The sequence below is a fragment of the Sceloporus undulatus genome, chromosome 9 (assembly GCF_019175285.1).
Source record: "Sceloporus undulatus isolate JIND9_A2432 ecotype Alabama chromosome 9, SceUnd_v1.1, whole genome shotgun sequence".
In the NCBI taxonomy this organism is placed as follows: domain Eukaryota; kingdom Metazoa; phylum Chordata; class Lepidosauria; order Squamata; family Phrynosomatidae; genus Sceloporus; species Sceloporus undulatus.
The window spans coordinates 30886179-30909693 of record NC_056530.1 but is presented as its reverse complement, the minus strand read 5'-3'; the positions used below and the strand labels follow the sequence as shown (position 1 = coordinate 30909693).

The following is a 23515-nucleotide window of genomic DNA, read 5'->3' as shown; positions in this document are numbered from 1 at the left end:
TTGCTGATGTTGTGTTTGTCACCGGTAACGCAGGGGAGATGCCGACCACCGCCGCCGCCTCCACCGCCCCTTCCCGGGCGATGCCCACGGGGTCTCTTCCCGCTAGCATGGCTCCCGACGCTCACCCGGTCCCCCCTGGCATTGGGGACCCCCACTCCACCCTCCATGTAGCTGTGAGCACCCAGGGTAAGAAGGGACGGGCCGCTTGCCCCCTTGTTTCGCGCCCCACATCCTTTCCCTTTCTGGTTCTCCTTGGCACGGCACCTGCCCGATATTTGTCGGCTGCACTACAGATCACTAACTGACCCTAACTTGCAAGCTGGAATGTGGAAGCATGCGTAGAAGTAGGTGCGCCATCGTCCTCGGGTCTTGCATGGCGTTTTCGGTCTTCCTAGGACTTGGGCACAAGGGTAGGGTAGGGTTGGATTGCACCCTTGTTGATAGGCTGTACCTGCTTTCTTTCTGCCCAGTTGGCCTCTATGAATCTATTATTATTATTATTATTATTATTATTATTATTATTTCGTATAAAAATAGGAATAAGAGTGGCACACAATATTAAAAGAACAGTACAGTCTACAAATGTCCGAATGCATCTGAGGGAGTAGATTTAAGTCTACAAAAGCTCACGCTGCCAACTTTTCTTTCTTTCCATGAAGTTTATCACACGAAGGAGATCGGGGTTTATCCCACGAATATCCCGGGATAATAAGCCCCATTATATACAATAGCGTAGTAATATGATTTTGTGGAGAGTCAGTGTGATGTAGTGCTTTGAGTGTCGGACTACGACTCCAGACTATGGAGACCAGGATTCGAATCCCTGCTCAGCTATGGACACTTACTGGGGTGACATTGGTCAAGTCACTCTCTCTCAGCCTCAGAGGATGGCCATGGTAAACCACCTCTGAAAACCCCATGATAGGTTTGCATTAGGGTCGCCGTAAGTCAGAAACTTGAAGGCACACAACAAAACCAGGTGTACATTTCCAACTGCTTCGGTTTCTTCTCCAATGGATGTTCGGATCAGCCACTTCGCACAACCTTAGGGCCCAAAAACCGACCTCTCAACCCACTATAGTTGCCCACCTTGAAAATCTTGGGAGTTTTCAAAATCAAATATACTCCCAACCCTTAAATACACCTTTGGAAAACACCCAGCGAAGGCTTGCCGAAAGAGAAAATGTGTATTTGCATTGGATTTTAAAGTAAAATATCCTTTGAGTGACTTCAGGTTAAAGCTTTGCCTTGGTTTAGGTTAGCAAATTCTGCCTGGCAAACATTTGGAACGGAGAGCTGTGGTGTGTTTGTAGTCACAAGCGTTAAATCATCCGCGTCCGTTCCATATTAAAACCCCATTTGTAGGAGTTTGGGTTTGCCAGGGCCTCCTGGGGACGGGATTGCAACTCCCATCATGCCCGTGGCAGATGGGATTTGTAGTCCCGCTGCAGCTGGAGCCCGTCCAGGACGGAAAGAGACATTCCAGTGTGTGCAGACATTAGATTTCCTGTTTTGCTTCAGAGGAAAAGAGGGAAAAAAGGGGGGTGGAATTTATTGGAGGATTTCGCCAAGTAGGTTTAGTGCGTTGTGTGTGTGTGTGTGTGTTAGTGTGCGTTTGTGTATTTTAACACACAGCCGGCTTTGCCTCAGTCTAGTCGCTGCAAAAGTGCAGAAAGGAAAAAAGGAGGGGAGGATAGTCTCACCTCTTCTTTCGTCGAGGTTCTTGCCTTGATTTTTGTTTTTATCCCCCAATAAATGCAAAATTTGGACACGTCAGTTTTGCCGGAGAACCAGAGTACAGAAAACTTGGCAGGGTTTTTATTTGATTTTATATTTCGCTACGGTACTGAGTGACAAAAAATAATAATAAATAGAAATAAATTAAGCAAAGCTCAGAACTTACCAACGTTAAAAAAGAAAATCAAAACCAAGCCGTCTCCCAGACTTGAAAGGCAAAGCAAAATAATATAAAATCACCCAGTGCTAGCAAGCGATTGCGTAAACGCTTGCGGTTGTGCTGAAATTTGGAGGAGAGCCAGGCCTTCAAGTTGCAAAAACTCTCAGCATGGCTGGCTCTTCCATAAATTTGGGTTTTAAGAGCGGAAGCGGGGAGAAGAGACGAGAAGGAGAAGAATCAAATCTGTCCTTAAGGAAGATGGCTCAAGATATCCAGATTTCAAAATTCCCCCATTTTTAAAAAGTAGTCTTCCGGGCAAAAAGAGGAATCGGAGTTGAAAACTGTGCTTTTAAAGCAGCTTGTCAAAGCAAAGTTAAGAATGAGTAGCAGCGGGCTGAGTTTATATTTGTTTCCAAATATCAGCAAGTTTAGCAAAATCCATTTATTTCCCCGATTTAAGCCTCACTCCCACTATGTTTTAATCCGATTCGCAAATCAGTTCAAAGCGCTTTAAATGACTCTGGTTCACACTTGAAGCAATTTGGCGAGAGGGGCCATGCGCCTATTGAAACCCGCGTCTTTTTGGCGCTGATTTTTTCCACGTCTTTTTGGATAAACCGATTCCGCGCAAGTGTGAACCAGATGCGGATTGGAATCGATTTAATTTTTGCCCTTTGCCTGGCTGGCGCAGGTCCATTTTGAATCGATTCGTCTGTCAAGGCGAACCACAAGTGGGTTATTTTATTTTGTGGCACAAAAATGCGATCGGGGCAAAATGTAGCGTGAACCAAGCTCCGCTGCCGAACCGATCCATCGATTCGGATCGCAAAGGGATTTATTTCTAAGTGGGAACGCGGCCCTAGACTAGACTAATCGGACTTGTTAGCGGACCCAAACATAAACCGCTTTGATCCCAATGGGTTTAATCTAGAATAAAATTACATATTTAACCCATAACCGTCCCCGTCTCCATCGATCCTTGCCGATTCATCAACTAAATTGCAATTGATGAATGTGTCGGCGAAACCGTCGTAAAACCTTTTGGCACCTTTTCCTCTTCTTTATAAACGGCAACCTTTTATGAATTGACCTCCTTTTTTGTTTTCAAATGTCACACTTTTCAAAGCCAATTTATGCCTTTTTTTAAAGGGGAAAAAAGGAGAGAAAGCAATCAGGGGTTTCTGCAGAGTTCCTCTCCGCTTTGGCTTTTCTCTCTCCCTTTGTGTGCCACAAATATATATATATAATTGTTTTTTGGCAAAATCCCTTGTTTGCAATGCTCCAGTGTCAGCCTTTTTTCTTATTGTGTGTTTTGTCAGTGGGAGAATTTTGCAGCAGGGATAAAACGCAAACCTTTCCCTTTGGTCCGTCGGCCCCCTAAAGAGCGCAGGAGCGAAAAGCCATCCAGCCAAAGATAGGAAACGCGTGGGGTCATCATCTGCAAAAAAGAAAGATATTTGGAAAAAAGCATCGCCGCCAGAGGTTTCCTGTGAAGCCCTGAGACTTCCTCCCAGCCGCCTACTCACCCCAAAAAGTCGCTTCGCCGAAGGAAAAGAGGCTGTTAGGAAAGAAATAATAAAAATCGATTTTTCTAGAAAGAAGGGACAGAGATCAGAAACCGGGAATGGCTCTATGATTGGAGCATGGGGAGAAAAATTGTATGCGCGGCAGGGCGCATAGGGGCAACGGGGTGACCCTTGGCTTTCCCAAACCTCCACAGACCTCTTTCAAATCCCCTAATAATTCATTTTGGTGGAGCGTTTGGAGGGTTGGAGGCCAGGGTTCGAATCCCTGGTAAGGGATGACCCAATGTGGAAATTGGCTTAATCACACCAGGGCTGCAAACTCACATTTTTAGGAAAATAGTAGTAGTAGTAATAATAATAATAATAATAATAATAATAATAATAATAATTTATATGCTAGCTCTCCTGCAAGGATCGAGGCGGCTTACAATACCAAATACAATACAACATAAAATACAAGGTGTATTAAAATGCACTCTACTACTTGGAGGTCTTTAAGCAGAGGCTAGATGGCCATCTGTTGGGGATGCTTTGATTGTGATTTCCTGCACGGCAGAATAGGGTTGGACTGGATGGCCCTTGCAGTCTCTTCCAACTCTACGATTCTATGATTCCTTCCACCACCCCAAACTATATTATAATAAAATACCATAAACCATTAAAACCATTAAAATAGTCGACAGTCAAGCCAGTCAGAGACAAGGGAGGTGGGCAATTTGGATAATCTCTATGATAGGAAGAAAGTAATGGCAAACCTCCTCTGAATAAATCTTGCCAAGAAAAAAACCAAGATTGGGTCGCTGTAAGTCAGAAACCACACCTACTACAACAAAATGCATGTCGGACAGATTGCCTTTAGGTTAGTTTAGCCCCTCGATTGTTATTGTTATCATCACCATCACCATCCTCACCATTATCATCATTATCATCATCATTTACTGCCATTTTCTTTTCCAAGGCTCCAGGCATCTTACAGGGATAGAGCTTTAAACCTCACACCGGACGGATATATGTGTGTGTGTGTGTGTGTGTGTGTGTGTGTGTGTGTGTATTTAAGCATTTTCAGTTAATTCTCTGCCGTCTGACTTTTCCGACCATTTTTAAAACGTCCCGGTTTCCCTGTCCTCCTCCCGCTTTGTCCTTCGCTTACTTTAAGTGCTGAAAACAGAGTTCGAAAGTATAGTTTGAGGATAGGCCAAAAATACCTGGGGACTTTAACACAGTGCAGATATAAAATACAATCTATAAAACACTTTAGAAGGGGACCAGACAAATTTGGGGAGAATGGTGAGGGTCTACCAATCCCTATCCACCAAATGGACCCTCCATTTTTAAAGGCAGTCTACCTCTAAATACAGGGATGGATCTCCTGCCCTAAAAAAGTCACCCGATCCTCTTTTCCTGGACTTTCCAATCTAGTGTTAGTTGCCAGTTGCGGCTCAGAGGGGGTTGGAGAGTTGGGTAAAAAGAAGAAATCTGCCAAGATTTATCTTTGATGGAGTGGTCTGGAGCACCCAAAAACTAGAAATACGCTCAAACCTGTGTGGAGCCGTGCAGGAGCACGCGGGGCGCAAGGGGCGGCACGTCCCATTGGAATGAATGGGGCGTGTGCCTGTGGCGCGTGTGTGCTGCCGCGCCGCCACATGCACGAGCCTCAATGGGGCTTGAGCATGCGCGGAATTCGGCTTATGCAGGGGGATCCCCCGTGTAAGCTGAGGGCACGCTGTATTTATTCCTAACTTAGGGCTATGCAGCATCCTGGAAGGGGCATCATAGGCGCACTGGGGCACCATGGATGACACCCCTTCCACGCTGCGTTGTTCGGACGCTGTGCCCCAGCAGTGTCATCGCTATCTAAACAGGTGGTGCCCAAATGGTGCCATGAGGGCGGGTTCATAGCATCGAGTGTGCGGACACTACGCCATGACTCCACCCACAGGGCGGCGCTTTTTGCCAGTCCATCCAGGGCCTGTGTCTCAAAGATGCCACAGGGTTCCTATATCTCTTCTTTTGCCAAGGGTCATCCATATCCTCAGATTATGCCATTTTTGTGGGTAAAATGGATGCAAAATCTGGTTGTTGGTGGCCCCTTTCAGATGGATTATTCCTCCTTCTTTCCCTTTGCATCCTCATTTAGTCATCTGGCATCCGCTGCATGGAGTTCAGTCCCAGTTTTCTGCACACTTGTTTCACTATCCTCGTGATAACACACTTACGGACATGAGTCTAAAATTCCCCGCTACGCATGGATGCCGTTTCCAGTTACTAACCACACGCATGTTAGGTTTCGGTGGGAAAACCTGCCCATTTGGCAAAACCTTTTAATGGCTTTTTTTCTCCTTCCTTATCCTTTCCTCCAGCGGAGTCTGCAGAACCTCCTTCACCAAAACTAAAAATTAAATTGCCTTTTCTTGCAGAGTGGCTGGGAGTCTGGAAATGCTCTTGTACCTCTGCTTTTGACCGTCTGGTTCTCGTTCGGGGATTTGCTCTGTCCTTTCGGTGACCACCCCATAAATCCGCACAAGGGGGGGTATGGGACCAGATGCCACGTAGATGGGCTTGTTTTTCGGAGCCAGTCACATCCCCCTTGGAGGAAAACCCAGGCCAGGTCTTTTCCTCCCTGTCCTCCCGCCACCGAAATCTCGCTCCCAAAACAAACAGAAGCCATGAATCGGATGAGAGAGAGAAGCTTGATTCTCTCTTCCTGGCATTCACAGCGTTTGCAACTTGAAGCTTTCTCCTGTCTCGGTGTATTTTCCACCCAACCTTTGTGCACAGTCGTCCAAGACAGAAAGGAAAATCTCTGCTGTTGGCGTCTTCTGAGTTGGTCCCAAACCTGTGCAGCCCTGAAAGTTTGCAGAGAGCTCTTCTATTGCAAAGATTTTGGGCTGAGATCCTGCTTGAATGTGTCGGACTCAGAAATGTGAAGGCAAAGGCTTTCATGGCCAGCATCCATAGCTTTTTGTGTGTTTTTTGGGGTACGTGGCCATGTTCTAGAAGAGTTTATTCCTGACGTTTCGCCTGCATCTCTGGTTGGCATCCTCAGAGATTTTGGATTGCAATCTCTGAAGATGCCAGCCACAGAGTGTGGCAAAACATCAGGAATAACTTTAGATCTACTTAGTCTGGTTGGTTTTGGATACAAGATTACAGTATACCAAATTTACCCCGCCAAAAAAAGTGGTGGAGCAATGTTGGGCAGGCCCTCTTATCATCAGAGATTGGTGTCTTCTAACACCGGATTCTGAACTGGGGACAATCTTGCTTTCTCCCAGACTTTGCAGGGACAAATAATTGTGCAAGCTGGGCCTCATTCCCACTTACAAATAAATCAGTCTGCGATCCGAATCGATGGATCGGTTCGACGGCGGAACGTGGTTCACACAACATTTGCCCCGATCACATTTTTCCCCTGTAAAATAACCCACTTGTGGTTCGCATTCACGAACGAATCGGTTCAAAACGGACCCGCTCCGGACAGCCAAAAGGCAAATTTAAATCGATTCCGATCCGCATCCGGTTCACGCTTGCGCGGAATCGATTTATCCAAAAAGATGTGGGTTTAATGGGTCTGGTACATGCCTCCTCTCTCTGAATTGCTTCAGCAGTTCAGTTCAAGTGGGAGCCAGGGCCATTTGAACTGGTTCAAACCAATCCACGATCCCATTTAAAAGGTAACGGGAATCAGGTCCTTGATGTTTACACACTTTGATATCTGCAAGATAATAAAGGCACCAATCCAAAATCCAGCTCTCCTGGACTTCTCTCAGGACTAGAGAAGTAATAGACAGAAGCCCTAATTTTATCTCTCCATCCCCATCCTTTCTCTCACCCTTTTTCCCCCATCTGCTTTGTTTGTTTTTTTTCCTTCTTGCCTTCTTCGCCTTCCTCCAAAACAGGCTGTTTCGTTCTCTCTCTTCCTTTCCACATTTTTAATAACAAAGCTGCTCAGTACCTTGATGGCTTTTCCAGACTGTCTTAAGTCTGGAAGGCACAAATTCTGGCCCGGCGCAGATGTTTGGCCGACACTTTGGTCGCCGGATCTGGATTAATTTAAACCATGTGGGTTGTTGGGTCTCCCCCCCCCCCCCCAGTTGTGTTTGTGTCGAGGTGGAGCGGGTCAAAATTAGGATGTTGCACCCCTCCAAAAATGCAATTTTCCTTGCATCTCCGAATTCAGCATTACAGTAACTTAAAATTCCAGATGAGTATCTTAGAAATCCAATTTAGGTTTGCAAAGAAAAGGGGAGCACAAAGGCAGCAAAGAGAAGTATTTTTTTGCAGTGAACAGTTTTTAATACTCTGCGATGCTAGAAATTTGGGGACAAAACAATTTGATGGTACTCAGAAGTAAGTCCAATTGAATCCTGCGGATCCCCAGGAAGGAAGCAATTCATAGGCATAGGACAAGAGCGGGCAAAATGGGAGGGTATCATCTTGCAAAATAATAATATTTTCCCTTTTGCCTCCATGAAATTTCCTTTCAGGCAAATTTCTAGCCTTGCAGGGACTTCGAAGTTCTGTTTTGCATTTAAAATTGAAGTTTAATCATATAAAACAAGGCAAAGCGCCCAGGAAACGTGAAGACGGACGCTGCATCTGCACTGAAGAAATAAAGCAGATTGACACCACTTTAACTTCCATGGCTCTGTGCTACCGAATCTTGGGATTTAGCTCTCCGATAAAGTGTCATATCTCACCAAACTACAATTCCCAAATTCCATAGCATTGAGCCATGGCATGAGTTAAAGCGGCGTGAAACTGCTTTATTTCTGCAGAGGAAGAGCCCCAGTTGGGAACAATTTTCAGCATCTCCTTCTCTGCAGTGTTAGAAATTTGGAGAGCGGATGGAAATTTTTCATTTCGGAGGTCCGAAATGCCTTTATGTGCAATGCCCCGCAGCTATAACTGCAGCGTCGGTATGTTTAGTCTTGACCCCCTTTGTTTCTCCAAGGCCGCATCCGCACTGCAGAAATAATCCAGTTTGAGACCGCTTTAACTGTGAATGGCTCCATGCTATGAGGTTCTGGGAACAAGAGCAAAAACCTGGAAGGACCGCAGCTAATTAACAAAACATGTCAGGGAAATGCCGTTAAAGAAACAATTAATAAAAACCAATTATACCTGCATCCCATTAAGAGTGCAATAGAAGTGCCACTAAAAACCGCTTCTGTATAATCAAATCGACGGCGAAATTAACAGCGATGATCGGTATTAATATTGTGTTATAAAGCAGCGTCGGCTTCTTCTTTTTTAAGTGCTAGGTAAGCGAGGTGACTTTATTTTATATACAGCGCACCGTTGGAAAATAAAGATTTCTCCCTTTTTTATTATTATTAGCCAGCGAGATATTTATTCCAACCCATTATAAGTGCTATATAAGTGACAGTTTTAAAAGAGGGCCTTTAAAACCATTTCAACGAACCGAATTAAGAGTTTTATTATGTAATTATACCATTTGGATTTGGGGGGGGAGGGTTAAGAAAAGAATGGTTTTTTAAAATATCTTCTCCATCTCCAACTCCTTGAAGCTTTCTGTGTTTTATTCTCCATCCCTCTTACCATCCTTGTTGCCTTTCTCTGAACTTGCTCCAACTTGTCTCCATCCTTCCCAAAATGAGGTGCCAAGAATCGAAGCCAGGGCTCCAAATGGAGTTTGACCAGGGCAGAATATAGGGGAAATCTTATTTCAGAGTTGCACTTGTCGATGGTACCAATCCTTCAACATACGCTGGGCAGGAGAAACCTTCTAGTTTTGCATTTCCAACATGGAAATCTCAGCATGATGTTCCAACGCCGTTCTGTTTGTTGGAGCTGCAACCCATGGACCAAACTGACTCCTGATAAATCTCCTTCCAAGCCCATTTCAACCTCATTGCCGCCTCTTTTCCGTCCATCAACCATTCTGTGCCATTGCTGCATTCTCCTTCAATTCCTGGTCAAAATCTGATTTTTCTAAAAAGGGGTGGGAAACAAGTCATTCCAAAACAGTGTTCCCCATTCATCTTACGCTGACATTCACATTTCTTGTGTGCCCCGTTTTTCTCCCTGTAGGAGTGAGGCAGGAGCCAGAAGGGCGAGACGGCTTCAAGACGGTCCATTTCACCTTCCTGATTGGCTGCGTCTTCGTGGCGTTCGTCCTGGGGGCCTTCCTTTCGGGGTTGCTGGTCTCCTGTTACTGCAACCATTCCTTCCAGAAGTCCAAGCACGCCAACAAAGACCCCGAGAGCAGCGTCCAGCGTCCGCTGTCCCTCCGGAGCCTGGCCAAAATGAACGGCCTCTTGGAGAACCCGGCCAAAGATGGGATGATGGAAGGAGGTGCCCCCAAACTTTACACTACTTTGCTCCCCAATGAGAAGGAGCCGCCCGGTGCGGGGGCCAAAGCCGGGCTCAAAGACCACCCAGAGCTCTCCGCCTTGCCCACCCCTGAGTCGACGCCAGAGCTCCCGCTGAAGAACATGAAAGCCATCCGGAACCAGTGGGAGAAGAACCAGAACTTCAATAACGCCAAGGAGTCCCAAGGGAAGGCCCCCTTTTTCCACACCCCGGTCACCAACCCGCATCCGTACCCCTTCCCCGGGGCGGCCGCCGCTCCCAGCAACCTCCACGGCTACGACCCCACCTTGGCCGGCTACCTGGACGAGAAGAAGATCCCCAACTCGGAGCGTGTCCTGGTGCGCCACTCCCAGTGCTACCTGCCCAAAGGGATGGAGGTCACCACGTTAGAAGAGCTGCTCAAACACCTCCATGAAAGCAGCAGCAACCCCAAGGTTCTGGGAGGGATCCCCGTCCACTTCCTCAACGCCGCCCCGCACACATCCGTCTCCTTCGCCAACCGGGTGCAACCCAAGATCCCCGACGTCGAGAGTGCCCCCTATTATAGCTCCTCGACCTTACCCAGGGACAGCCTGCCCCGGAGACTCGACGTGCCCCCGGACCCGCCTCCGCAATCGTGCCTGGAGAAACCGGGGAGACACCCGTCTCACAGACACTCGCTCTGCGGAGCCCCCAAACTCGTGAACGTTGGCGGGAGCGGCGGCGGAGGTGGCGGGATGATCTCCCGGCACCATAGTCTCAGCCAAGCGGGGAGGCCGCCTCCGCCTCTTCTCACCCGCATGCACTCCACGGGGACCTCAGTGCCCCATGACGGGCACCCCCATGCACTCTTCCTCTCCAGGCAGCACAGTTATGGTGACCCCATCTCGCTGCCCAGCCATGGGGGCATGAAGCGGTCGGTCTCCTTGATGAAGCCCGGCGGTGTCCCTGCTTCCCAGCCCCTCTTCATGCCTTCCTCTCCTCCGGCGCAGTCTTCCAGGCAGTTCAATTACTGAGCCACTGGGACGAGAGGTTTTGTTTCGCACTCTGTGCGGCGCACGGGGGTCTTCCCTGCTCTGGCCACCTTTGCTGGCTATTCAAAATGGAAAGCAGGTGGAGGAAATTTTTTTCCCACCAAGGGGAAGGAATACACACAAATCCCAGCGTGCCTTGCAACAAAGAAAGGGGCATGTGCAAGACGGAAAACGGGAGGAGGGAGTTTGGAGATTAGCGCTCTTCCCTCATTGGTTGCCTCCTGGTACAGGCAGATTCCTTGGCCTATCCATACCTCCCGTGACAGTATGCAATTCTCAGCCTTTCTTGGATCCATCAACTGGGGAGTTTTTGAGGTTGCACATGGGTGCCCAGATCCAGTGCCCACAGTCTTCATTATGCAAATACAAATGTTTCTACATCTGCGTCAGAGTTGGGCATCTGGCCTGCAAGACCATTTTGTGCCCCTCTTTGAGGGCTAATGTGGCTACCTAGCTTTCCACAGTTGCCCACCCCGATCTATGTATTTTCCCCACCACTTTTCACATAATTCTGGATCCCCAAATTTTGAACATTTGAGGGGAGGTTTTTTCTTTTTTGGTAAGTGGGCCCATTGTGTGGTAGGCGAGCTGAATTAAGAGACCTAGAAAGAGGGGGAGATATTGGTAGTTCTGGGGAAAGTGATGCCGCTTGGACTGTTACCTCAATCGACGTTCACCCAGTTTTCAGTGCCCTTACTTTATCCTCTGTTGCTATGAAGACTAGCAATGTAGCCTTTAAGAAATACAACAACAACAGCAAAACTTGAAAACTGTTGCTTTAGAAAGTCCAATGCCACACTTTCTGGGCAAAGTTGGAGCGGGATGGGGGGTGCCACCCATAGCTTTAGTCTAGGTTTCGGTTGTACATCTCAAATTGGCTTCCTTCTTTGCTTTCTAAGATGGGTATCACCATTGCATTTAGTAGAACAGGTGCGGAAGTGTGTCGGCAGCCAAAAGGTACAATTTGGGTGCCTTCTGGGCTGCCCAAATATTTCAGCTTTCCAAAGTGTTAAAGAGTCCAAGAGGTAGGTCAATCAAAATATACAGGGAGATGTCAATAAATTGGAAATCACCAAGCACTTGGAGGTAATGGGAAAATCAGGGTGGCACCTCTGTGGCTCACAAGATTCCCATCTGTGTCTTAGTGATATGAGTATGGTGATAGGACTCTTGGCAATGAAAATGTGCACTGATATGCTATGTAACTACTTAGTTATGTGTGCATAACTAAGTAATATCTCCTGGCCTGTCCCACACCTCTGATCCACCTTAAAAGCCAGCAGCCGTGTTGCGTACCAAAGGTTTGTTCAGGTGCCGATCGCGGTGCAAAGATCATGGCGTTTCCAGCATTTTCGCACCCAAGGAATTGCAAGAGGGATCCTAATTCTGATTGTCGCAAATTTGCTCGCTTGGCAGGAGCAAAGTGGAATCGCCATTTTCTTGTGCCCTGATCGCAACCGTTACTCCTTTGCCCAACCCGGATGCTGGATCTTAAGACGGGAGACATTTACGTAGCCTTACACTAGGACTATGTAGTCTTGCTGAACACAGAGCAGTTACGGCTCTGTTACTCTGGGTTCAGAATAGGTAACTCCACTACCCCGTGGGTTGGATGTAAAGATCAGGGCAGGTATAGGATTAGCTATAGGGAGAAGCACATGGGCTCCTCACAAATGTAGCACTTTCTTTCTGCTTTTCTTTTCAACAAGTATATGGGTGTCCTTCCTTTGGGGAGGGCAGCCTCTGGAAAATGTGAAACGGACTCCGAAAACCAAGTCCACCTCCCACATCGTTTTTTGGGGACTCGACGGGAGCCGACTGTTATCCGTCGGACCGCGAAGTTGTTTCCGGAGCTCGCGAAACCCCCGCGCAGCCTTTTGTCACTTGCATCAAGTTGTCGTTTTCTTTCGAGAGGGGGACCGAGTAGCAAAGTTGTGACTTAACTGGAGAACTATTGACGCTTTCTGGCCCACTTGGGGCCACATCTTTGACAAGACTCTCGCGGCTTCCATTTTGCGCAGGCCCAAGATTCTTCTTGGGGGAGAAATGTAGCATTGAGAACTTTCTATTATCCTGCAAGAACCAATTGTTCCTGTTCGCCAGTTTTCAGTCCTTTGTATTTTGAAAATGATTATCCAACACCCTCATTTTCTGTTTGCCTTTTGGGGTATTTGGTGAGTGCAAAATTGCCCTGGAAAGCCAATCCTTGGTTCTGGATGTTATTCCTTCCCTCTTGAAACTCCGCCGTTCCTTCGCTCACCGATCCTAGTCTCCTTTCCAAACTATCCCCGCTAAGACCATCCATTTTGCCCTTCCACATTTTGTGCTTTAGTAAACCTAGCAATCCCCACAAGTTGCTGGTCCGCAAGAACCCTTGTGGACTTGTCTTCCAATACTTATATCCCATGGATACCTCTCTTAGTCATGGCAAGAGCGAAGGAGAAAAGGAGTTGCCAGTTATTGCTAACTGATAACTGGTTTGCTACTGGTTCAGAGAGGTTTTCCAGCATGGAGATTTCTAGTTCACCGGGAGCACAATTCCAGAAAGCAAAGCCCCAAGGTGCTTGTTCACGAATAGGGATAAATTGCTAAGATTAAAAAGGAGGTAAAACTTGTTTTATGAAAAATTATAATAATCCCAGTTTAGATTTATTTGCATTGGTTCCTAAATTTGTCCCCCATTTTGTCCTCCTCGGATTTTGATCCCAAAATTATGGGGACGGAAACCAAAAGTCCAGTGGCTGTTGCGCTGGCCCTAAAAAGATAATGTACCCAAATGCAAAAAAGGGGGGAAACATTTGCAAACTCAAAAGAAGATGATCGCTTCTGGTTTTTAAACCGGACCCAATTTTTAACAACAACGTTGTGTACATAAGTATAAATATATATGTGTATATTTCATTGTTTAACTTCATGTAAGAGAAGCGGAGAAAGGAGGAGGAAAGGGGCGGCGGGGAAAACGAAAACGATTTAATCCTACTATGTAGGGAAAAGGCCACCTCAATGCACACGGTTCCATTAGCGCTGACCAATCTGTAAATTTGGTATCCGGAAGGACTGTTTCGAACCCGACGCTTGAAATATACGTATAACCTCTTTGTGTCTTGAAAAACGGTGCCTTTTTTAATGTTTGACTGTTTGTTATCCTTATCTGTGATATTTCTATGGGATTTGGTTTATTTCCTTGCAGGGGGGGCGTATTCCCTATGATTCTGATTCTGATTCTGATTATTATTATTATTATTATTATTATTATTATCCCTTTCCAATGAGGTGGGCTACCATAACCATCATCCCCCATTACTTGGGGATGATAGAAGTTTGTGGTCCGACACATCTGGAAAAGGAGAAGGAAAGTAGATGCAAACCAATACCATAACCGTACGCAAACCAAGAACAAAACTGTTAACATAATACCCATTAAAGGTTATCCTTGGATATCTATGATTGATAAGAAGATCAGATATCAGATCAGATCAGAGAGACCTAAGCCTCTCCTGAGCAGTTAATTTTTCCCCCCTTTCCAAACGTGAAAAGAGGAGAAGACTATATGGACACAAAATGAATTGGGCATCCATTCCTGTCCATCCATCGATGGCCAGAGAAAACAGATGCCTCCCAGAAGTGGCCAAATGTTCTCCGATGTATCAGAGCTCACCTCTTGTGTGTGTCACCATAATCTGGTTCTCCTCAAAAGTAGACCCCTCTTGGACAGGGGGGCTCTCTTCCTAACACACGCAGCTACTCCAGGCGTTCATTTCGGATCCTACAAGTCCGCTGCCCCCGACCTGAATGGATTCAATTGGAAAGAGAGGAATGAGACTATTTAGTACCACTGTATCTGCAAAACTGAAATCCACAGTTGCTCAACCCATATGGCCAACTCATATCTAAAAGCGATGGCATTTTTCTAGGTGCAATTCTAGTGCGATTCTTTGGTCGAAGTTGAACATAACATTGCACCGGAGGACCTAGAAATGCCCAGAGAAGTGTTCATTGTAGGACTCTCTAGGTCCACCAGAATGTCTAGGTCCTCCAGCACAATGCTATGACTCCATGGTCAACTTCCCCCAGAAGTCATTCATTGCAACAGGTTTCACTGTTTACTGTGATTTTTGTGTTTCCATGATAATTTGGGAACGTATCCCCCGTGGATACTCAGGATATACAACGAATTGTGTGCTTATGGGCCAAACTACACCTCTCCGGCCTTAAAAACAGAGCCACCTTTTGCCAGCAGTGTCCGCCTCGCTGGACATCTGGAAAACCGCTCCAAACTCCAAGAGTTCACTCTCAATCCAGCTTTCTTTGCTAGATGTCTGGGTGAACTTTTCCTTCCCTCTTGGCTGGGAAGCCGGCAGCGAAAAGGACTGATGATTAAAACAGAGAATCCGTGGAGAGGGAGATGCATGAATTTCCCGTTTTTAACTGATAGATGGTTTCCTTCTTCCCTGCTTTCTGTCTCAGCTTCGGAAGAAGGGAACGGTAAGCATCCCGCCAAAGAAATCTGACCAAGAAAACCAGGGTTCAAATCCTTACTTGGCATGGAGACCCAATGGATGACTTTCGGCAACTTATATATTCTCTCAGCTTCAGAGGAAGGCAAATCTTCCTTCTCAAGTTGTCAATCATTATCAGTTGTCAATCAATCAATCAATCAATGTCGAACATTCATCAGTTCTCCAAAGCTGTTTCTCTTAGGGCTCCATTTCTAGACCTTTGACGGTTCCCAAGTGATCCGGTTACTTGCATAACCTCTCCGCAACACTAGCTTTGCCAAGCCGAGGCACACCGTTGCAAATGGTTGGGGTCTCTTTAGCATAAAAAGAATAGAGAGACCCCAGCGCCAGTACGACGTCATGGTTTGAGCGTTAGACTGACTCTGGAGACCTGGGTTCGAATTGTAGCCATGGAAACCCAGTTTGTCCTTAGGGCAAATCACACTCTCTCAGACTCAGAGGATGGCAATGGCAAACCCGCTCTGAAGAAACATGCCAAGAAAACCCTATGATAGGGTCGCCGTAAGTCGGAAACGACTTGAAGGCACACGACAACAACGACACTTTCCACCTTTCCTCAAAACTCGGAAGCGGCCTCTGGGCTGGCTCCCAATATCTCCCTGTTGATATCTCTGTTTGCAAAAACGTCTTGCCTCCCTTGGGTGAACTGCCAATCCCATTAGGAAAACGGTAAAAGAGCATTTAGCAGAAGGGAAAAGGATCCTCCGCATCCCTTGAAAATAACTCCTAAAAGAGCAAAAGCGCTTCACATTTGTTGGAAAAGGCGATCTAGTCTCCGTTGTGCGCGCATCTCGGGTTGCGCACAGGAGACGAGGCGTAAGTAATTCCCTCAAACTGCTTCGGAGAATTTGGCAGAAAATTACCCAGCAGGGATTTTCTTTGCTCGGCGATTACCTTGCGGCGGGGACTCTTGAGCGCTTATTCCTTCCGGCGATTCGCACGCCTTCCATTCCACGCCAAATAGCTTTTTCAATTAATTTCCAAGCGCATGGCGGAAAGCATCGGGTCCTGCCAGTAGCCAAACCTCATCCTCTTCTTATTTATTTTATTTATTGCCGTGGCATTACGGGTGTCGCATTTTCGAGCAAGAATGCTGGGAGGCCCAGGTTTGAATCCTTGCTCGGCAACGGAAAGTGGGCAAGCCACACTTTCTCAGCCTCGGAGGAAGGCAAAGGCAATACTCAAATCTTGCTAAGAAAACCCTGCAATATGGCCTTAGGTCGCAAGTCAGAAATTATTCGAAGGGACACAACAACAACAAGGGCTGGGTAGGTTTAGCCTGGAGAAGAGACGGTTAAGAGGTGATATGAGAACCCTGTTTAAATATTTGAAGGGATGCCATATTGAGGAGGGAGCAAGCTTGTTTTCTGGTGCTCCAGAGACAAAGACATGGAGCAATGAGTTCAAATTTCAGGAAAGAGTTCCACCTAAATCTTAGGAAGAACCTCCTGACAGTAATAGATGTTCAACGGTGGAAGATGCTCCCTTGGAGTGCGATGGAGTCTCCATCTTTGGAGGTCTTTAAGCAGAGGCTGGATGGCCATCTGTGAGGCTTCGACTGTGTATTCCTGCATGGCAGAATGGGGTTGGAATGGATGACCTTTGGCGTCCCTTCCAACTCTATGATACTACGATGCCCACAAGTTTTGCATTTCTGTGGATATTCATAGAGTCTGGTTAGAAAGGACCTTCCTGGGCACCATTCCACTCCATGCGTCAGAGGATGTCGACCAAGTCTATGGACTTTATCACATGGAGGCAAATGGGTTAAATCCCGTGCAGAAACAGGATTTTAAAACCTGCTTTTGCGGGTTGTTTTTCAGACGACGTCAGCGCCAGTGAGAAATAACACAACATCAATCCGAAAGCAAAGTCGACACAACCCACTCCTTTGTGCTTTCGGGAAGTTCCCAAAAGTAAAAAGGAACTTCGCGTTCGGATTAACGTCGCGTTATTTCTCACGTCGTCTGAAAAACCACCCGCCTTTGCGGGTTGTTTCTAATTTCTGTTTGGGTTAACCCCGAACGTCGTGTGAAAAACTACCCGCTTTTGCAGGTTATTTCTAATTAGTCTCAAAGGAGGTGTAGCACTAAATAAAGTTTTGCGCTGCTAGACAGCGCTGTGAACCATTTTGTAGTGCTGCGCTCCACCATATAGCGCTATGCTCTCCTTTCTTGTTGTTGTTGTGTGCCTTCAAGTCGTTTCCAACTTATGGCGACAGGGTTTTCTTAGCAGAGGGTTTGCCATTGCTATCCTCCGAGGCGAAGAGAGTGTGATCCAATGGGTTTCTCAGTGGGATTCATGGCCAAGGCCCCAATGGGTTTCCATGACCAAGACAGGATTCGAACTCCGGTATCTGAATGTCCTAGTCCAACGCTCAAACCAACACACTACGCTGGCTGTACATATGCTGCAACACTATATAGAATTAATGTGCCACTGTTCTACGTTTTTAGATGTTCTTTTAATGTTGTGAGCCGCTGTGAGTCCCAGTTCTGGGAACAGAGGGGGATACAAATAAATACGATATAGCACTATGCACGATACACTATGTACCACTATATTGCGCTGAGCATTGCCTATACGGTGTTAGGAAATGCAATGCTAACGCTAGGCCCCGCTATTTGGTGCAAAATCTAGCATTTCACACCCTGCAAACGGGGAATAACAAGCCCCGGGACGTCGACATCTGAAAGCGGCGCTTTCCTGAATTTGCTCCTCTTTTCCCTTCCGCCAACGGCTCATAAATAACGGAAGACGTTGCGCGGCTCCCTTTAAAAGTTCTCTAAAAAGCACCCAGAGGGAGGTTTAAGTGCTCGCTTCGTATATACGGCTGTCTCCGAATCTTTGTTTAACTGCACTTCAAATGAACAGATCTTTTTTTGAGAGAGAAGAAGGAGCGAAAAGGGCCCTGAGGAGGACTTGGCTGTTTGCGGGGGGGGAAAGGGTTTCAAAACTGGCAGATTGGTTTGTTGCTGGGGGAAATCTCTCGCCTGCCGATTAAGTTCCAAATAAAAGCGATTTTGGGGTGGAGGGAGCCACGACTCTCTGGAGACCGCTTGCCAATGCCAACTCAGTCAATGACTTTTTATCCGCTTCTGTGTATATCCTTGGTGCGGAGACAAAAGCACTCTGCACAGGTTTAGGGCAGGCCTGTGAAAGGTACCATGGGGATATACGTTTCTTTTACTCCAGCCCTTCATTTCTTTCAACACCAGAGGGGGCATCAATGGGGATCAGAGCCAGTGTTGGAGAGGAACAGCCAAGACCTTCTTGGCATGATGGGTCAATGGAGCATGTGACCCACTTCCAAGGTGCGGCAGTGGAAGGATTCACAATGAGAAAGTTGGGTTTTGGTTTAGGGTTGGGTTGGAGTTAGGGTTAAGGTTAGGTTGGGTTGAGGTTAGTGTTGGGTTATGGTTGGATTTAGGGTTAGGTTGGGGTTACAGTTGAGTTGGAGTTAAAGCTAGTGATAGGGTTAAGCTTGGGTTGGGATTAGTGTTGGGGTTGGAGTTAGTGTTGGGGTTACACTTGGGGGTAAGGTTGGTTTGGGGTTGGATTTAGGATTAAAGTTGGCGTTAGGGTTGGGGTTACAGATGGAGATGGGTTTGGGTTAGGGTTAGAGTTGGGCTTAAGTTTTGGGTAAGGGTTAAGGTTCATAGAGCCAGTGTAGTGGTTTGAGCATTGGACTAGGTCTTTGAAACCAGGGTTCAAATCCTGGCCTGGCCATGGAAACCCATTGGGTGACTTTGGCCAAGTCACACTCTCTTTGCCTCCGAGGATGCCAATAACAAACCTCTTCGGAACAAATCTTGCCAAGAAAACCCCATGATATCCTTAGGGTCACAAATGAAATGCAATTTTGATTAAAATGGCTACCGTTTCCCATCTGAGTTCGAAGACAGTCAGACCAGGCCTTTGCACGCAGCGGCTACTGAAGCATGTTGGGAGATGCGTATTCTTCTTACCTCCATTTACCAAAAGAGCAAACCTGCCCCATCCTCTCCTTCAGCTTTCAAAAGCACGAGCCGAGAAAGTGGTCACAGAGTAAAACGAAGAAAATTGAACCTTTTCACTTTGGGGAGGGAGAGGAATGTCTTCAGGCGGCCATCCTTATATAAAAAGCACACTTCTATTTGCAACTCGGAAACATTGGAAGGGATGCACCGGGGCTCGCTTGCCACAGAGAACAACCAGCTTTTTAGATGGTCCCCCGAGTTTCCTGGGGTTCGTAAACAAACTCAAGGATGCCATCTTCCCGTCCCTTGGCAATATTTCAAAGCAATGTTTTTCCTCTTTTCTTGTTTTGGAAAAAGAACAGGCAAAGAAGACACTTTCTCTGGCATCTGCATTTCTCAGCAGGATCAAATGCGCAGAGAGGTGCACTGGGCCCTTCTTATGAGTATTGGGCACTTCTGATGTGCACCACCAGGCACCTCAGATGAGCACTGAGCATTTCTGGTGTGAATGGAGCAATTCAGATGTATATCAGGCATGCCTGTTGCACATTAGGCACCTTCAAAGCACATAGAGCAATTCTAATGTACATTGAGCACATCTGATGTGCATCGGGCACTTCTGATGGTCCACAGGAAATTCTGATGGGTATCAAGCATGTCTGATGCACATTGAACACTTCTGACATGAATGGGGCAATTCTGATATACATTGATCATGTCTAATATGCATTCTGATGTCCGTCAGGCACTTCTGATGTGCACTGAACACTCTGGGCATGAATGGGGCAATTCTGATGTGCCTTGAACACTTTTGCTGCACATGAGGCAATTCTGATGCATGCTGGGCACTTCTGGCACACATCAGGCACTTCTGACCTGCATTCTGAGCTCTTGTTGTGCTCCACATCCTAGCTAAGATCGGGATGCGCGTCAGGGAGCGCATGAGTGCCCTTTGTGCAATGGATGCTTATCCACTGTCACAGCAGCCTCTAAGTGAATATGGATGTCGCAAAACTCCCCAATTCAGGTTTGCGCATCTGTAAGGCTGTTTTCGAAGATGTCATTTGGTTTGGGCACACATTTTCCCCACCACCACTGGCATAAATAAATGCAATGCACATAATTCCTGGGTTTTTTCCTTTTGTCTCATTGTTTGGAGGGTGTAATGTGGGATATGTGTCCATTCTCCCCCGCTTTCCTTTTGCTGCAGCTGCAGGAAACTGCGGCCAGCTGGACAGAAAAACCTTTCCAAAGGCGGCTGTTTCGTGGAGGCCAGGCGCATGGCCCTCCATTCATCTCCGACAAGCCAGGAGGAAGGAAATGTGGCTGAACGTAAACCATGCCCATGCGCACACACAATGCCTCCCTGCTGGGAACAATGCCCTTGGAATTTGCAGCCATGAATCAATGGGCAGAAAGTTATCAATCAAAGCTGGGAACGGAGGGTCGGGTTTCGCACAGAGGACCAGGCCTTGAGCGACTCTCTGGCACACTCTGCCGGCTGATGCTGAAACAGCGTTGGCCGGTCAAAAGCAGCCAAAAAACTATGCCGTCCTCATTGAGGCATTGTGTTTTGTCATTTGCGGTTTTTCTATATTCAGATTCATCAGATTCATGTGTGTGAATCTGCATTGGGTTTTAGTCCAGTTTCCCCCCACAATGGCACTTTAACAGGCGCTGAGACCTTTCTGGGTTTACGGATTTGATTGATATGTTCTCTCTAGGAATATCTAGGTTCTCCGGTGCAACTCTATGGTCACCTTTAACTAAAGGTCACACTGAAAGACCTAGAAATTCCTAGAGAGACCACTCTACTAGGCCTTTGTAGCTCCTCTGGGGCAACTCTATGGTCACCTTTATCTAAACGTCGAACCAAAAGACCTAGAGATTCCTAGACAGAATACTCTTCTAGGCCTTTGTAGCTCCTCCTGTGTAACTCTATAGTCAACTTTAACTAAAAGTCTTACTGAAAGACTAGATTCCTAGAGGACACTCTACTAGGCCTTTGTAGCTCCTCCAGTGCAACTCTATGGTCAGTGTCTGTCGGACATTGGCCACAGAGTTGCACTGGAGGAACTAGAGATTCCTAGAGAGGTGTCCTCTCAGGTAAAAACATGACGTTTGTTATTTGCGAGGGTCTTGTGCCCCTAACCCTAGCAAATACGGAGGGACAAGTGTACTGTCTTCAACTTCTAACTAAGGTTGCATGGTCATCTTTGAGAAGTTATATATATTCCTCATGGCAGGGGTCTGGACCAGCCCTTGGGGTCCCTTTCCAACGCCTATATGATGGCAGACGTAAGAATATGATATTAAGTATCCGCCTCCTTTGAAATATCAGATGGCATGCGGCTCCCCATCCATGGTCCAGACAGCGGATGAGTTTGCTCTGGCGTCGCTATGGAAACCAGTTGCCACCGGCAACAGCTTTGAAGCATCCCTGACTGAGAGAAGTAGGTGGGTGGGTGAGGAAAGACGGAACAGAGTCAGAGAGAGATAAAAAGGGAATTTACCTCTTTTTTTCCTTAGAATTACCAGCCCCAGATCTTCAGAGATCTGCTCCCCGTCCGCAGTTCGGATCGCCATCCTCCACATGTTGCTGGACATCCGCGAGGGAGACGAAGGAGGACCATCGCACTGGCAGCTGATGGATAGATCAGTCCAGAAACTGATGTCGAAAGTAGAACAGACCTGAAGCCCAGCAAAAACAGGACAAAAAGACCAGATTGTCAGTGCAGCCATTACCTTATGCGCAGCTAAGGACCCTTCCTTTGTCTTTTCCAATCTCCCCAAAAGTGGGCACAGGTGGGTACCAACCGGACCAGGCTTTGGCATGGCACCGGAGGGGCGCACACTTCAATGGGGAAATGTGGATTTATGTGACGCACAAATTAATTTATAAGTTATCTTATTTTAGCCTAATTTAACCCATCCCATTGTATTTTATACATTGCATTTTCTCGCATTTTACTGTTTGCTGTTCACTGTTTTGTTATGGTCGACTGACTAATCCATCCTTCCTTCCTTTCTTTGCTTCTATCCCTTTCCTTTCCTACCTCTGTCCCTTCCCCCTCTCTTCCTTCCTTTTGTTTCCTTCTTCCTTCCTTCCTTCTATTCTTTCCTTCTTTTCCTATCTCCTTCTTTTCCTTCCTTCCTTCCCTTTCCTATTTCCTTCCCTCCCTCCCTTCATTTCATCCTTCCTTCCTTCCCTTCTTCCTTCCTTTTCCTTTCCTACCTTCTTCCCTTCCCCCTCTCTTCCTTCCCTTTTCTTTCTTTTTCTTTCCTATATCCTTCCCTTCCTCTTCCCTCCCTTCATTTCATCCTTCCTTTCTTCCTTCCTTCCTTCCTTCCTTCCTTCCTTCCTTCCTTCCTTTTCCTTTCCTACCTCCTTCCTTTCCTCCTCTCTTCCTTCCCTTCTTTCCTTCCATCCCTTTTCTTTCCTATCTCCTTCCCTTTTTCCTCCCTCCCTTCCCTTCCTTTCGTTTCCTTCCTTCCTCCTTCCTTCCTTCCCTTCTTATTAACAAAATCCTAGCCTGAACAAGACAGGATCTCAACCTCAAACTGCTTTTCTCATTGCAGATGCCACTGTCCATTGAATAAGCCGGTGGCGGCTGGACTTGGTGGCCCAAATGGCCGACGTCCTTGGCGGCACCCTTCCTCCTCTGGCCAGTGCCGTCCGGCCGGACCCGGCCCTAACCTTGGAACAGAAGGTGGCCTTTGTGTTTGTCTTCTTCCTCTTCGTCTTCCTGGGGCTGCTCATTGTCCGCTGCTTCCGGATCCTTCTCGACCCCTACCGCAGCATGCCTTCCTCCACTTGGACCGACTACATGGAGAAAGACACTCTCGACTACCGACTGGCTTGATGACGGAGGCCAACGTTTTGAAAATCCGGAAACCACCGCTACCGTTTTCATCCCAGGAGTCTCAAACAGTACTCTGGAGCGCTAAAATCGGTGGAATAGCATGACGGAGGCTATACGGACCTTTGTTTTGGTCCAGAAAGATGGTCCTTAAGTCCTTCACCGTGCCGAGTGGAGGCTTGCTGGCGTTTGGTGCCAGAAGCTGAAGAGGAAGCCACCTGAGATCATGTTTCGAGTTTCTCGAGTCAAGGCTGAAGCACTCCACGGCAGTTTGGGGAAATTGTGTTGCCCCATTTGGGACAGATGAATGGGAAAATGCTTTGCTTGGTAGCTTTTATACACCTGTGAACGGATCTGTTTGTGGTTACGAACCAAAGGCAAGCTTTGTCTTTAGAGACGATACC

The 23515-nt window shown here is 47.0% G+C and overlaps 2 protein-coding genes across 7 annotated transcripts in view; one reads left to right on the top strand and one right to left on the bottom strand.

Annotated features, from left to right (window-relative positions):
* Positions 1 to 13884, top strand: part of SEMA6C (semaphorin 6C) — a 68722-nt gene extending 54838 nt beyond the window's left edge. For 4 of the 5 annotated variants that reach the window (XM_042441123.1, XM_042441121.1, XM_042441124.1 and 1 more), the window contains exons 18-19: positions 34 to 186; positions 9478 to 13884. In XM_042441123.1, the coding sequence (XP_042297057.1) occupies positions 34 to 186; positions 9478 to 10754 (1430 nt within the window). In that variant the 3' untranslated portion in view covers positions 10755 to 13884. The remainder of the gene's footprint in view (positions 1 to 33; positions 187 to 9477) is intronic. The other variant, XM_042441125.1, reaches the window with a different exon arrangement.
* BNIPL (BCL2 interacting protein like) overlaps positions 1 to 23515 on the bottom strand; it is a 179482-nt gene that overhangs the window by 103362 nt on the left and 52605 nt on the right. The window lies entirely within an intron of this gene.